The 15,106-nt window shown below is 56.5% G+C and overlaps 2 protein-coding genes across 4 annotated transcripts in view; one reads left to right on the top strand and one right to left on the bottom strand.

Moving 5' to 3' along the window:
* Positions 1 to 1,950, top strand: part of TBXA2R (thromboxane A2 receptor) — an 8,116-nt gene extending 6,166 nt beyond the window's left edge. The window contains exons 2-3 of one of the 2 annotated variants that reach the window (XM_058428868.1): positions 721 to 917; positions 1,610 to 1,950. In XM_058428868.1, the coding sequence (XP_058284851.1) occupies positions 721 to 917; positions 1,610 to 1,769 (357 nt within the window). In that variant the 3' untranslated portion in view covers positions 1,770 to 1,950. Of the gene's footprint in view, positions 1 to 720; positions 1,226 to 1,609 lie in introns of those variants that run through there. The other variant, XM_032177741.2, reaches the window with a different exon arrangement.
* Positions 1,951 to 3,349: 1,399 nt separating this feature from the next.
* Positions 3,350 to 11,419, bottom strand: GIPC3 (GIPC PDZ domain containing family member 3). Of its 2 annotated transcripts, none has more exons than XM_058429017.1 (5): positions 10,902 to 11,419; positions 9,732 to 10,230; positions 7,973 to 8,085; positions 7,606 to 7,700; positions 3,350 to 7,492 (listed from the first exon to the last, which is right to left on the bottom strand). In XM_058429017.1, the coding sequence occupies exons 1-5, from the start codon at positions 11,124 to 11,126 to the stop codon at positions 3,979 to 3,981; spliced, it is 4,446 nt and encodes a 1,481-aa protein (XP_058285000.1). In that variant the 5' UTR covers positions 11,127 to 11,419; the 3' UTR covers positions 3,350 to 3,978. The 2 variants fall into 2 exon arrangements, with proteins under 2 accessions (XP_058285000.1, XP_032033635.1); XM_032177744.2 differs by having other exon boundaries at positions 7,217 to 7,492; positions 7,619 to 7,700.
* Between the last annotated feature and the right edge of the window lie 3,687 nt (positions 11,420 to 15,106).

Consider the following 15,106-nt stretch of genomic DNA (forward strand, 5'->3'; position numbering starts at 1 on the left):
AAAAAAAAATTATTTATTTATTTATTTATTTATTTTGAGACAGGATCTTGCTCTGTCACCCAGGCTGGAGTGCAACCATGCCCAGGTAACTTTTTAATTTATTTTTACTTTTTGTAGACATGAGGTCTCACTATGTTCCCCAGGCTGGTCTTGAACTTCCGGGCTCAAGTGATTCTCTCCTATTGACCTCCCAAAGTGCTGAGATTACAGACATGAGCCACTACCTGGCTAAGAGTGTGCTAATTTATGGACCCATCAAAAGGAGCTCAGAGAGGTTAGTCAACTCTCCTGAGGTCACCCAGCAATGCAGTAACAGAGTGGACATCTGCCAGGCGCAGTGGCTCACTCCTGTAATTCCAACACTCTGGGAGGCAGAGCTGGGCCGATCACTTGAGGTCAGGAGTTCAAGACCAGCCTGGCCAACATGGTGAAACCCCCGTCTCTGTGAAAAATACAAAAATTAGCCAGGTGTGGTGGCAGGCACCTGTAATCCCAGCTACTAGGAAGGCTGAGGGAGGAGAATCGCTTGAACCCGGGAGGCAGAGGTTGCAATGAGCTGAGATCGCACCACTGCATTCCAGCCTGGACGACAGAGTGAGACCGTCTCAAAAATAAAATTAAAAAACGGGGTGGACCTTGGATCTCAGGGGACCCCGGGCAGGGACTGGGGCGGGCGAGGCTGGAGGCGGGGGCCCAGGCTGACAGCTCTCCCCTCTTCAGGTCTTCATCGCCCAGACAGTGCTGCGAAACCCGCCTGCCATGAGCCCCGCCGGGCAGCTGTCCCGCGCCACTGAGAAGGAACTGCTCATCTACTTGCGCGTAGCCACCTGGAACCAGATCCTGGACCCCTGGGTGTACATCCTGTTCCGCCGCGCGGTGCTCCGGCGCCTCCAGCCTCGCCTCAGCGCCCGGCCCAGGTCGCTGTCCCTCCAGCCCCAGCTCACGCAGCGCTCCGGGCTGCAGTAGGAAGTGGACAGAGCGCCCCTCCCGCGCGTTTCCGCGGAGCCCTCGGCCCCCTCGGACAGCCCATCTGCCTGTTCTGAGGATTCGGGAGCCGGGGGTGCTGGATGGACGGTGAGCATCAGCAGCAGGGTTTTGGGTTGACCCCAATCCAACCCGGGGACCCCCAACTCCTCCCTGATCCTTTTACCAAGCACTCTCCCTTCCTCGGCCCCTTTTTCCCATCCAGAGCTCCCACCTCTTCTCTGCACCCCTCCCAACCCGAGGAAGGGCGTGCGGCGTGCAGGCATTGGAAGAAGGTCTTGCATTGCTATTTTTTTTTTTTTTTTTTTTTTTTTAGACAGAGTCTTGCTCTGTCCCCCAGGCTGGAGTACATTGGCGCAATCTCAGCTCACTGCAACCTCCACCTCGCAGGTTCAAGCGATTCTCCTGCCTCAGCCTCCTGAGTAGCTGGGACTATAGGCGCGCGCCACCACGCCCGGCTAATTTTTGTATTTTTAGTAGAGATGGGTTTCACCGTGTTGGCCAGGCTGGTCTTGAACTCCTGACCTCAGATGATCCACCAGCCTCGGCCTCCCAAAATGCTGGGATCACAGGCATGAACCACCGCACCTGGCCTTTTTATGTTATTTTTATTTTTATTTTTAAGACGGAGTCTCACTTTGTGGCCCAGGCTGGAGTGCGGTGGCATGATCTCGACTCACTGCAACCTCCGCCTCCTGGGTTCAAGCGATTCGCGTGCCTCAGCCTCCCGAGCAGCTGGGATTACAGGCGTAAGCCACTGCGCCCGTCCTTGCACTGCTCTTTGACCCTGAATTTGACCTACTTGCTGGGGTACAGTTGCTTCCTTTTGAACCTCCAACCGGGAAGGCTCTGTCCAGAAAGGATTGAATGTGAACGGGGGCACCCCCTTTTCTTGCCAAAATATATCTCTGCCTTTGATTTTATTTTCCTTTGGGTCCAGAAGTTGTCAGTCTCTGGAGTTTTGTGCATTGGACCTCACCCGGGGCAGACGAGGGCAGGGCTGGGAAGGACGGGGAGGGACAGAGGGGATTCGGTTCCTCCCCCACCTTGCTTCTTGAGTGTTTCCTAATCACTTTTTTTTTTTTTTTTTTTTGAGACGGAATCTGGCTCTGTCGCCCAGGCAGGAGTGCAGTGGCGCAATCTTGGCTCACTGCAACCTCCGCCTCCCGGGTTCACGCCATTCTCCTGCCTCAGCCTCCCGAGTAGCTGGGACTACAGGCGCCCACCTCCGCGCCCGGCTAATTTTTTGTATTTTTAGTAGAAACGGGGTTTCACCATGTTAGCCAAGATGGTCTCGATCTCCTGACCTCGTGATCCGCCCACCTCAGCCTCCCAAAGTGCTGGGATTACAGGTGTGAGCCACCGCGCCTGGCCGTTTCCTAATCACTTGATGGGTGGTACCGCCTAGAATTCTCCCAGCAGCCTGTAATGGGAGGGCTACAGGTTAGCCCTGGAACCTGCATTCAAACCACCTTTGAATCTGCGTGTTATTAAAAGTAGATATAAATGGGCTGGGCGCGATTGTTCATGCTTGTAATCCCAGTACTTTGGGAGGCCGAAGTGGGAGGGTCACTTGAGGCCAGAAGTTCGAGACCAGCCTGGCCAACATGGTGAACCCCTGTCTCTACTAAAAATACAAAAGTTGCAGGGCACGGTGGCTCAAGCCTGTAGTCCCAGCACTTTGGGAGGTCGAGACGGGCGGATCACCTGAGGTTGGGAGTTAGAGACCAGCCTGACCAACATGGAGAAAAAAATTAGCCGGGCGTGGTGGCACATGTCTGTAATCCCAGCTACTCCAGGCTGAGGCAAGAGAATAGCTTGAACCTGGGAGGTGGAGGTTGCAGTGAGCCGAGATCACGTCATTGCACTCCAGCCTGGGCAACAAGAGCAAAACTCCGTCTCAAAAAACAAACAAACAAACAAAAATTAGCCAGGCTTGGCCGGGCGCGGTGGCTCACGCTTGTAATCCCAGCACTTTGGGAGGCCGAGGCGGGCGGATCACGAGGTCAGGAGATCGAGACCACGGTGAAACCCAGTCTCTACTAAAAAAAATAAAAAAAATTAGCCGGGCGTAGTGGCGGGCGCCTGTAGTCCCAGCCACTCGGAGAGGCTGAGGCAGGAGAATGGCGTGAACCCGGGAGGCGGAGCTTGCAGTGAGCCGAGATCGCACCACTGCACTCCAGCCGGGGTGACAGAGCAAGACTCCGTCTCAAAAAAAAAAAAAAAATTAGCCAGGCGTGGTGGCGGGCGCCTGTAATCCCAGCTATTCAGAAGGCTGAGGCAGGAGAATTGGTTGAACCCGGGAGGCAAAGGTTGCAGTGAGCCGAGATCATGCCACTGCACTCCAGCCTGGGCGACAGAGTGAGACTCCATCTCTAAATAAACAAATAAATAAAACAAAGAAAGAGAGAGAGAGAGAGATGCAAAAGCGTGGACTGATGCCCGTTTCCTCCACGGTTCACTTGTTCACCCAACAACCTTTCAAACACCACAGTGTTCTGTACAGCACCTTGCACATAGTAGGTGCTCAATAAATATTGATAGACAGGACCAACGGCTGGGTCTTCGTGGAGCACCTGTCGCATGCACGCACGTGAGCTCATGCCTGTGTGGTGCTTAATGAAGTGCTTGGTACACAGTAGGTGCTCAAGAGGTATTCAGTGTTGCTGTAGTTTCAGCCAGCCCCCCAGCTCCACATCTCTGCGTTTCCCCAAACTTCCCCCAAAATGACACACCAGGCTGCAGAGATGGAAGGTGCCTTTATTCACCATGAGCCCTCAGGGTACATGCGGTGCAACCCGTCTCCTGCTCTCCTTCTCCCTCCAAGGACCTGGATCTGAGCCAGGGCCAGTGAAGCCCCTGTTTTCACCACCGCACACTCCCCCACCACCGCCTGCTGGGGAAATAAGGTCACTTGCTGCTTCTGGGGGACCCAGGCTGGGAGGGACAGGAGAGGACGGGAACCACATGAACCAGGGCTAAGTCACAGCCAAGCTACGGCCCCCCGCGGTAAGGGCGGGGCCCTGGCTCCCCCAGAGTGGGGGAAAGGGCTGGCGCCAAAGCTGGGGACTCAGACAGCTGGGAACTCAGGAGGGCTGCCCTGGGGGCAGGACTAAGAGTGACAGATATGGTGGGTGGGGTGGAATTCTGGGGTCCCACCCAGGGTTTGGGAGAGACGGCTGGCTTCTGGGGGGTTGAGGAGACCTGTGGCTGGGGGGCCAGGTAGGAGGCCTGGGGTAAGCCTGGAATGGGGCCAAGGCTGGCCTGGATGCCACGTACCTGATCATGGGGCTGAGGCAGAGGCTGGGGGTCTTTGCTAGGGGCTGGGGTGGGGTCTCTGGAGGGTGGGCCTGCGGGCTGAGGTCGGGCTGGGGCAGGGGCCTCAAGCTGGATTCTAGGGTCAAGGCCAGGGGTCTGTGGGCAGAGTCCATTTCTAGGGCTCAGCCAGGTTCTTGAACTGGTGTGAGTTCTGGAACTGGATTGGGTTCCAGAAACAGGCTGGGTTCCAGAATTAAGGTGGGCTCCAGGGCTGGGCTGAATTCTTGAGCCAGTCTGGGTTTCAGAGCTGAGCCCAGTCTCAGAGCTGGACTGGGTTGTGGAGCTGAGGTGGGCTCCAGAGCTGAGGTGGGCTCCAGACTCGGGCTGAATTCTTGAGCTGGTCTGAGTTTCAGAGCCGAACCGAATCCCAGAACTGAACTGGGTTCCAGAGCTGGACTGGGCCACGGAGCTGAGCCTGGTCTCAGGACTGGACTGGGTTCTGGAGCTAAGAGGAGCTCCGGGGCTGAGCTGAATTCTTGCACTGGCCTGGGTCCCAGAGCTGAGCTGGTTTCCAGAACTAGTCTGCGTTCTGGAGCTGGGTTGGTCTCCGGAAATCAGCTGGGTTCCAGAACTAAGCTGACTTCCAGAGCTGGCTTGAATTCTTGAGCTTATCTGGGTCCCAGAGCTGGGCTGAGTTCCAAAGCTAGGCTGACTTCCAGAGCTGGTCTGCTTCCCAAAGTCCAGTCGAATACCAGAGCTGTCTGGGGCTGTGGTCTGGAGCTGGTATCTAGAACCTGGCAGGGTTTTAGAGGCAAATTGAGTCCCAAAGGCTGGTCGCGCTCCTGGGCAGTGCTGGGTCCTGGAGCTGGGCCTGCTGTCAGAACTAGACAGGGCTGTGGAGCTTAACTCCATTGCTGCCATGGCCCGGGTCCCAGGACTAGATTGGACTCCAGAGCTTAGCTGGATTCTGGAACTTGACTGAGTCTCAGCCACTGTCTGTGTTTTGGAGCTGGCTGGGATTTCAGAACCAGTCTGTGCTCCAGAACTGAGCTGAGTTCTAGAGCTGGGTGTGGTGCCTGGGCTGGATTGAGCTCTGGAGCTTGGCCAGGCCTTGAAATTGGTCTGGGTCTTGGAAGTAAACTGCATTCTAGAGCTGACCTGCATTCTGCAGGGAGAGTGGGGCTTGGCACCAAGCTGTGTGCTGGAGCTGGGTCTCGCTTCCAAGATGGATGGGGTTCCAGAGCTGGTCTGAATCCTGGAGTTGGGCCTGGTTGTAGCACTGGGCGAGGTTCTAGAGCTGGGCTCAGTCTCAGAGCTGGAATCATCACTGTAGCTGGACTGGGCTGCAGGATGGGGATGGGCACTTGGATGCAACTGGGGTTGGGATCTGGACGGGGCAGCTGTGTGGACCTGGTTTTCTGAGCTGGTCTGAGTTCTTGAATAAGATTTGGTTTGGGAGCTGTCTCTGAATCCTGAGCTGGCTGGGGTTCCAGAGCTGGGCTGCTTCATGAATCTCACATGGGTTCCAAAATTAACTGGGGTTCCAGAGCTAGACCGAGTGTCCAGGTGTGGCTGCATCGTGGAGCTGTCCAGAGTTCCAGAGTCAGCTTGAGTTTTCCAGCAGGGCTTGGTCTCCAAGCTAGCCTGGATTCTGGAACTGGGATTGGTCTCCAAGCTGGTCTGGGTCTTAAAATGTGTCTGGGTTCCAGAGTTTGGCTTGTTGTCAGGGCTCAGCTGGATTCTAGAGATGAGCTTCATCTCAGAGCTGGCCTGGGCTTCAGAGCAGGGCTTGGTCTCAGATCTCATCTGGGTTCTAGAGCTGGGCTTGGTCTCAGAGGTGGACTGAGTTCTAGAACAGGGCTTGGTCTCTATGCTGGGCTTGGTCTCAGATCTCATCTGGGTTCTAGAGCTGGGCTTGGCCTCAGAGCTGGCCTGAGTTCTAGAATGGGGCTTGGTCTCAATACTGGGCTCGGTCTCAGAGTTCATCTGAGTTCTAAAGCTGAGCTTAGTCTCAGACCCCATCTGCATTCTAGAGCTGGGCTTGGCCTCGGAGCTGGCCTGAGTTTTAGAACAGGGCTTGGTTTCAATGCTGGGCTCAGAGTCTATCTGAGTTCTAGAGCTGGGCATGGTCTCAAAGCTCATCTGAGTTCTAGAGCTGGGCTTGGCCTCGGAGCTGGCCAGAGTTCTAGAACAGGGCTTGGTCTCAATGCTGGGCTTGGTCTCAGAGCTTATCTGGGTTCTAGAGCTGGGCTTGGTCTCGGAGCTGGCCTGGACTCTAGAACAGGGCTTGGTTTCAATACTGGGCTCGGTCTCAGAGTTCATCTGAGTTCTAAAGCTGAGCTTAGTCTCAGACCCCATCTGGGTTCTAGGGCTGGGCTTGGCCTCAGAGGTGGCCTGAGTTCTAGAAGAGGGTTTGGTCTCCATGCTGGGCTTGGTTTCAGAGCCCATCTGAGTTCTAGAGCTGGGCATGGTCTCAGAGCCCATCTGGGTTCTAGAGCTGGGCTTGGCCTTGGAGCTGGCCTGAGTTCTAGAACAGGGCTTGGTCTCAATGCTGGCCTCCATCTCAGAGCCCATCTGGGTTCCAGAGCTGGGCTTGGCCTCAGAGCTGGCCTGAGTTTTAGAACAGGGCTTGGTCTCAATGCTGGGCATGGTCTCAAAGCTCATCTGAGTTCTAGAGCTGGGCTTGGCCTCGGAGCTGGCCTGAGTTCTAGAACAGGGCTTGGTCTCAATGCTGGGCATGGTCTCAAAGCTCATCTGAGTTCTAGAGCTGGGCTTGGTCTCAATGCTGGGCATGGTCTCAAAGCTCATCTGAGTTCTAGAGCTGGGCTTGGTCTCAGGGCTGGCCTGAGTTTTAGAACAGGGCTGATTCTCAATGCTGGGCTCGGTCTCAGAGCTGGCCTGGGCTCTAGCACAGAGCTTGGCCTCAGATCTGGGCTGGATTCTAGAGAAGGGCTGGGTTCTGGAGTTGGGCTGGGGCTCCAGATTGGATTGGGTTCTAGAGAGGAACTTGTCCTCCGATCTGGGCTGGGTTCTGGAGCAGGGCCGGGGCAGGGGGCTGGGCTCCGGGCTGGGGCTGTGCTGGGCCCCCCCAGGGCAGACTAGCCACAGGCCTCTCTGGCCTCGCCGATAGCGGCCCACACTTCCACCACAAACTCGTCGGGGAAGGCGAACTCGCCCAAGACGGAGTCTAAACAGCGTGCAAACTCCTGGGCGCTGGCTGTCTTCTTGGACGTCTCCACCATGGTGGACGCTGTGGGCCGTGCGGGAGGGGATGTCAGCAAGGGCACTCCCCGCGCCCAACTTCCCACTGGGACCCCTGCCTCCTCCCGTAAGCTGCCCTCCCCCCAGGGTTCCCCGGCTTACCCTGGCCCCTTACCCAGCTCGGGGTCCCGAATGCCCATGTAGCTTTCCAGCAGGTCATCAACCTTCCGGGATGCCTCCTCCTCAAACTCACTGGGCTGGGGGCACACGGGAGGGAAGTCAGGGGTGAAAAGCTTTGGAGCCCTCCAGCCCGGCCCCCTCCCGGCCCCCACCCCTAAGGGAAGAGTAGACTGGACCCTCACACGAGTCAGTAGTGCTGGTACCAGCATCGTTGCCCCGCCTTTCAATGAGGACCCATTTTGCAGGCAGAGAAACCGAGGCTCTGAGAAGTTCTTACCCAAGGCCGCACTGAATCAGTGGAGGAGCTGCAGGTGCAGAAGCCTGGGGAGAACCCCTCCCCTTCACTCACCGCTTCCTCCACTGTGGCAGCCCCCCCAGAACGAAGCCGCAGGGTCTCCCTCCCACTGGTCACTTTCACCTCTACGGGACATTTGCTGGACCGACTTCTCTGGCCAATCATATCTGGAGGGAACAGAGTGAGGGATGGCCATGGGTTCTGGGTGGAGCCACATCTTTGTAAACCCTGGGAGGCCACTAGCCGAGCCTTTCTAGAATCTTCCTCCCCTTCAAAGTCCTCCTTACGTCTGTGCGGCGAGTCTCCAGAGACCTATTCGAGATTCCACACTTCCCGTCCCCAGCAAACTAAATCACAAGTCCAGAATGTGGTGTCGTAATGGAGCAGGTTTAGAACTAACATCCCGGTCCCATGCCCTCACTCTCCCTCTTCTAGGGGCTTTCTCTAGAAGGGACTGCTTGGGACCCTCCTTGTGGTAGGATCCTCAATCTAGATATGTTCTTGTCTGGGTTCCAGAATCTGGCTGGTGTCAGGGCTGAGCTCCTAGAAACACACTTAGTCTCAGAGCTGGTCTGGGCTGTAGGGCTGGGTTTAGTCTCAGACTAAGCTTGATTTTTTTTTGGTGGGGGGATGGAGTCTTGCTCTGTCATCCAGGCTGTAGTGCAATGGCACAATCTTGGCTCACTGCAGCCTCACCTCCCAGGTTCAAGCGATTCTTCTGCCTCAGCCTCCTGAGTAGCTGGGACTATAGGCATGTGGCACCACGCCTGGCTAATTTTTGTATTTTCAGTAGAGACAAGGTTTCACCATATTGGCCAGGCTGGTCTTGAACTCCTGACCTCGTGATCTGCCTGCCTTGGCCTCCCCAAAGTACTGGGATTACAGGCATGAGCCACCGCGCCCAGCCTTTTTTTTTTTTTTTTTTTTTTTGAGACGGAGTCTCGCTCTGTCACCCAGGCTAGAGTGCGTTGGGATTACAGGTGTGAGCCACCATGCCCAGCCTAAACTCTATTTTTAGGCATGGCTTTTGGAGTTCACAGCCATGGCAGGGCAGATTCTAGAACCCCATACAGCTCACTCTCCCTGGGACCTCTCTCCATGTGTGCTGGGGCACTTCTAGAACCTCTGGCTCTGTTCTATAGAACAACGCTATCCAAAGGGCCAACCCATGGCTATATGAGAATGTGCTCATGTGTAAATTAATACACTGCTTTCTTCATTGAGAAAGTCTAGTTATGAAAAAAAATGGGCAGGGTGCAGTGGCTCACACCTGTAATTCCAGCACTTTGGGAGGCCGAGGCCGGTAGATGACCTGAGGTGGGGAGTTCGAGACCAGCCTGACCAACATGGAGAAACCCCTTCTCTACTAAAAATCCAAAATTAGCCAGGCGTGGTGGCGGGCGCCTGTAGTCCCAGCTACTCAGGAGGCTGAGGCAGGAGAATGGCGTGAACCCGGGAGGCGGAGCTTGCAGTGAGCTGAGATTGTGCCACTGCACTTCAGCCTGGACGACAGAGCGAGACTCCGTCTCAAAAAAAAAAAAAGTCTCCCAGCCGGGCTACAAAGTGGTTCTGGAGGCGTCCTCCTCCCACTCCACTTTACCCAGTCTCTCCCCCACCCCTCCCACACAGGCTGACTCCATAACAATCTATTAATAGAAACTACCTACGCGTTTCTGATACCCTGCCAGGAGCTCCTTGTCACGCAGCGGGTGCACCTAGAACCTTCCAGCCTGTCCCATCCCCGACCCTCCTCCACCCCAGGCATGCATAGAACGCACTTCGGGAAGAGCTCCCGCCAGCCCAGCCGCCTCACCGAAGGCCCTCTTGGGCTGCACCAGGCGCAGGGTGAAGGGCTGGGACTTGGGCAGCTCCCGCAGCATCTTGGCCACCTCGTAGTGGCGACAGCCCACAATGGAGTGGTCGTTGATGGCTTCGATGCTGTCACCCACGCACACTGCCTCGATCCGGTTGATGATACTGCCTTCCTTGATTCTCTGCAGGGATCCAGCGTCGCTGGCAGGGCAACCCCAGCCACCCGCCTCCAATCCGCAGAACCCACGTCGACCCAGAGTGGGGGGGCAGTTGCTGGGCCCCAGGAAGCCACCCACCCACCCCCTCCCGGGCACCTTGATGAAGGCGTAGCCAGCCCCGTTGTCCGTGATGGTCAGCCCCAGAGCGTCCTCTGTCTTAGTGACCTCCACCTCCTTGGTCTCGCCTCGCACATGGGCAAAGATGAAGTCCTCCAGGCCTATCTGGCCCCCGAGGAGCTTCTGCATGTCCACTTTGTGGCTGTTGAGGGTGCAGAATAAAATCTGCCCGGGGCAGAAGGAGCCCAGAGTTAGCCAGGGCATGCATCCCCCACGCAGCCACCCTGTCTGCACAGGCCCCTGCCCCCAGCGACCAGGATCCCAGCCCGTGGGAAAGAGCAGGGCGTGGGACCCCCAGAACAGAGAGAGGAGGGAGAAGGCGGCTTCCAGCAGGTGGAGACCCCTCTCCATACCCCGGGACCTCCAGCCCCCAGACCTCCAGGTTTAATCTGCTGGCGCCCCCTGGGGGCTGCAAGCCAAACGAACCCAGATGGGAAAAACGCCCAGGAACCCCCCAACCCCACGGCGGCCTCAGACTTCCCATCTCTAAGGGGGCCATCTGGAACCCCAGACCCCAGCTACGCCCAGGAAGCACAGTAGGCGCTTCTCCGAGGGCTGGGGTCCGCTCCAAGCTAGGTCTGTGCAGAGGATTTTCTGGAATGTCTAAGGGTCCGCTAGCCCTAAGACCTGCCCATCTTTTGCGCAGAACGTGCAAAGGGGGCCCCGGGAGTGTGGCACCCCGGGATCTGAGGGCTGGGTCTCTGAGATCCGGCGATTAGGCGGCCACCCCGACGTCTGGGACCCGGGGATCTGGGGTCTCCCGTCCAGGGTCCAAGCTCCCTACCCCTAACCCCATCAGGCGGGTGGTCTTGGGCGCCGGTGTCCGGGGTCCTTACCTCGGTGGGCGCGATCCCGAAGGCTTCAGCGATCTTGGCGTACAGCTCGCGGACGTTGGTGAAGCCCTCGATCTTGCCGGTGGGGCTCCCGTGCGCCAGCTGCGTGCGGAAGACGAGGCGCGGGCGGGCGCGGGGCGCGGCCGGGGGCTCCGAGGGCGCGGGCGGGGGCGCAGACGCGCGCGGGGTCTCGGTCCCCCGGGCCTCCCGGGCCTCTGCTCCCTCCATGGCGGGAGAAGTTAGGCCACCCACCCGGGCCCTCGCCGCCGCCGCCGGATCCGCAGCTTCCTGCAGCCTCCCCTCCCCCGGCCCAGGGCGCGACAGCCGAGACGCCCGGGTAAGGAGATCCGGGAACCCGAGCCGCCCGGGAAGGCGACACCGCGGGGTGCGCAGGGGTGGGTCGGGCCCCAGGTGTCCGGGCCCTGCCAGGGCTAGCTGCGCCCTCCCCGGGGATACCCGCAGTTCGGGGGGGCCCGAGCTCAGGACCCTAGAACAGGGACCACAAATAAGGACAGGGACAGGCCCGGAGCGGTAGCTCACGTCTGTAATCCCAGCTACTCCAGAGGCTGAGATCACTTGAACCCGGGAGGCGGAGGTTGCAGTGAACCGAGATGGTGCCATTACACTCCAGCCTGGGCAACAAAGGGAGACTCCGTGTCAAAAAAAAAAAAAAAAAAAAAGGACAGGGACAGCTGAGGGTGCTGGAGCATTCACCCTCTGCTCGGCGAGGTCATTGTTTTGTTTTATTTTATTATTTTTATTTATTTATTTATTTAGAGCCGGAGTCTCACTCTGTCACCCAGTTTGGAGTTCAGTGGCACGATCTCAGCTCACTGCAACCTCTGCCCACCACGTTCAAGCAATTCTCATGCCTCAGCCTCCCCAGTAGCTGGGATTACAGGCATATACCACCATGCCCGGCTAATTTTTTTGTATTGTTCTGATTCATGCATGGCGAGGTTTTTGAGACGGAGTCTTGCTCGGTCGCCCAGGCTGGAGTGCAGTGGCGCAATCTCGGCTCACTGCAAGCTCCGCCTCCCGGGTTCACGCCATTCTCCTGCCTCAGCCTCTCCGAGTAGCTGGGACTACAGGCGCCCGCCACCACGCCCGGCTAATTTTTTGTATTTTTAGTAGAGACGGGGTTTCACCCTGGTCTCGATCTCCTGACCTCGTGATCCGCCCGCCTCGGCCTCCCAAAGTGCTGGGATTACAAGCGTGAGCCACCGCGCCCGGCCATTTTTTTGTATTTTTAATAGAGATGAGGTTTCACCATGTTGGCCAGGCTGGTCTTGAACTCCTGACCTCAGGTAATATGCCAGGCTCAGCCTCCCAAAGTACTGGGATTACAGGCGGGAGCCACCTCGCCCGGCCTAGGCGGGGTCATTCGATCCTTGCAACGACATCAGGAGGTGGGGAGGGAAGGCTATGCTGATAGAACCGGAGCCGCAGCCCACCCTTCCCCGGCTCTCAGCCCTCCGTAGCTCCCACCTCACTCAGGGTCAAAGGTGAAGTCTCCTTGCAGCCCACAAGACCTAGCAAAACCTGCCTGTGCCCTCCCTGCCCTCCCCCTCTCCCTGTGTTCCCCCAGCTCACTGGGCTCTGGCCACACGGGCCTCCTTGCTGTTCCTCCAATGTGCCAGGCACAGTCCTGCCCCAGGGGCTTTGCAGGGGCTGTGTCCTCTGCCCAGAGCACCTTTCCCCAACCTCTGCATGGTTCGATCCTCACCTCTGTCAGGTCCTTACTCTAATGTCGCCCCCTGTCAACATCTCCCAGACTCCCTCCCTGACTTTTTCTCCCAAGCATTTAATTTTTTTTTTTTTTAACCGAGTCTTGCTCTTGTTGCCCAGGCTGGAGTGCAGTGGCATGATCTCGGCTCACTGCAACCTCCGCCTCCTGAGTTCAAGCGATTCTTCTGCCCCAGCCTCCCGATTAGCTGGGATTACAGGCACCTGCCACCATACCCAGCTAATTTTTTGTATTTTTAGTAGAGACAGGGGTTTCACCATGTTGGCCAGGATGGTCTCGAACTCCTGACCTCAAGGAATCCTCCCACCTCAGCCTCCCAAAGTACTGGGATTACAGGCGTGAGCCCCGGCGCCCGGCTGATATTTAATTTCATCTTGAGTCCTGCTTGTCCCCAGGACTGGAGGAATGTCAGCTCCAGGAGGGTGGGGGCTGTTCCCCTGCTCTGTCCCCATGCCCAGTGTCCAGGGCACAGTGCCTGGCATACAGCAGGTGCTCAGTGATCTTTGGCGAGGAATGAACGGATGTCCAGGTCACAGATGAAGGAGGAGACCCCAGGTACCAGGAGGCGTTGGTAAAAATCCGCTGGAATGCAATGCCGGGAACACCTACGTATCCATCAGATTCCTACCCAGGAATGTTGGCTCAATAAACAGCCATCCTGCCTGCAGTGGTGGGCCCTGCAGCAGAGCCAGACACAGCCTCCGCCTGGGAGGAGTCTCACAAACTGAACATGGGGAGAGAAAAGAAAGTGGCAAAAGGTTTTCGACGAGGTAAGAAAGTTTATGTAAGGCTGGGCGCGGTGGCTAATGCCTGTAATCCAGCACTTTGGGGGGCTGAGGCGGGCAGATCGCTTGTGGTCAGGAGTTCGAGACCAGCCTGGACAACATGGTGAAACCCCATCTCTACTAAAAACACAAAAATTAGCTGGGCCTGGTGGTGCACGCCTATAATCCCAGCTGCTCGGGAGGCTAAGGCAGAACTGCTTGAACCTGGGAGGCGGAGGTTGCAGTGAGCCGAAATCATGCCACTGCACTCCAGCCTGGACAATACAGTGAGACTCTGTCTCAAAAAAAAAAAAAAAAAAAGGCCGGGCCTAGTGGCTCACCCCTGTAATCCCAGCACTTGGGGAGGCCAAGGAAGGCAGATCACAAGGTCAAGAGATCAAGACCATCCTAGCCAACGTGATGAAACCCCATCTCTACTAAAAATACAAAAATTAAATTAGCTGGGTGTGGTGTCACGTGCCTGTAATCCCAGCTACTTGGGAGGCTGAGAAAAAAAAAAAAAGAGAGAGAGAGAGAGAGAGAGGGATTCACCTGCCTCAGTCTCCCAAGTAGCTGGAATTACAGGCATGCACCACCATCCTCGGCTATTTTTGTATTTTTAGTAGAGACCGGGTTTCATAACTATGTTGGCCAGGCTGGTCTGGAACTCTCGGTCTCAAGTGATCTGCCTGCCTCGGCCTCCCAAACTGCTGGAATTACAGGCATGAGCCCCTGTGCCCAGCCCACACAGCTTTTTGAATGTACCAAAACCTACTGGATTGTATACTGAAATTTTTTTTTTAATAAAAAACTGCTGCAAAATGGTATTTTCCAGGCCTGTCTAGAAATGGGAAACTCTAAATTTAAGGTGGTGGTACCTGTGCCAGGAAAGGGTGAAACTGGGGTGGGGAGTGAGGGGGGTTGGCAGTATCGGGTTGTCTGACTCGCCCATGGCGGCCGTAACAAAGCACCACAGACTGGATGGGGTGAGGTGGCTCTTGACTGTGATCCCAGCACTTTGGGAGGCTGTGGCGGGAGGATCACTTGAGCCCAGGAGTTTGAGAGCAGCCTGAGGAACAAGGTGAGACCCCATCTCTACAAAAAATACAAAATTAGCTGGGTGTGGTGGCACGTGCCTGTAGTCCTAGCTACTTGGGAAGCTGAGGTGGGAAGATTGCTTGAACCCAGGAGGTATAGGCTGCAGTGAGCTGTGATGGTATCTCTGCACTCCAGCCTGGGTGACAGAGCAAGATCCTGTCTCAACCACAAAGAAACAGCTGGGTGCAGTGGCTTACGCCTGTAATCCTAGCACTTTGAGAGGCTGACCCTGATGGATCGCTTGAACCCCGTAGTTCAAGACCAGTCTGGGCAACATAGTGAGACCCCATCTCACAAATACCAACAAATTGGCTGGGTACAGTGGCTCATGCCTGTAATTCCAGCACTTTGGGAGGCTGAGGTGGGCGGATCACTTGAGGTCAAGAGTTTGAGATCAGCCTGGGCAACATGGTGAAACCCCGTCTCTACTCAAAATACAAAAATTAGCCGGGCGTGATGGCGAGTGCCTGTAATCCCAGCTACTCGGAAGGCTGAGGTGGGAGAATCACTTGAACCTGGGAGGTGGAGGTTGCAGTGACCTGAGATCCAGCCATTGCACTCCAGCCTAGGCAATAGAGCGAGACTCTGTCTCACAAAAA

The sequence above is a fragment of the Hylobates moloch genome, unplaced genomic scaffold, assembly GCF_009828535.3.
Source record: "Hylobates moloch isolate HMO894 unplaced genomic scaffold, HMol_V3 SCAFFOLD_15, whole genome shotgun sequence".
Lineage (NCBI taxonomy): Eukaryota > Metazoa > Chordata > Mammalia > Primates > Hylobatidae > Hylobates > Hylobates moloch.

Coding starts and splice junctions, on each gene's coding strand:
- GIPC3 (XM_058429017.1), bottom strand. CDS start 11,126: ATGGAGGGAGCAGAGGCCCGGGAGGCCCGGGGGACCGAGACCCCGCGC. Junction 10,231..10,901: donor TCGGGATCGCGCCCACCGAG/GTAAGGACCCCG, acceptor TGCCCCGGGCAG/ATTTTATTCTGCACCCTCAA. Junction 7,493..7,605: donor GAGCTGGGTAAGGGGCCAGG/GTAAGCCGGGGA, acceptor CACGGCCCACAG/CGTCCACCATGGTGGAGACG.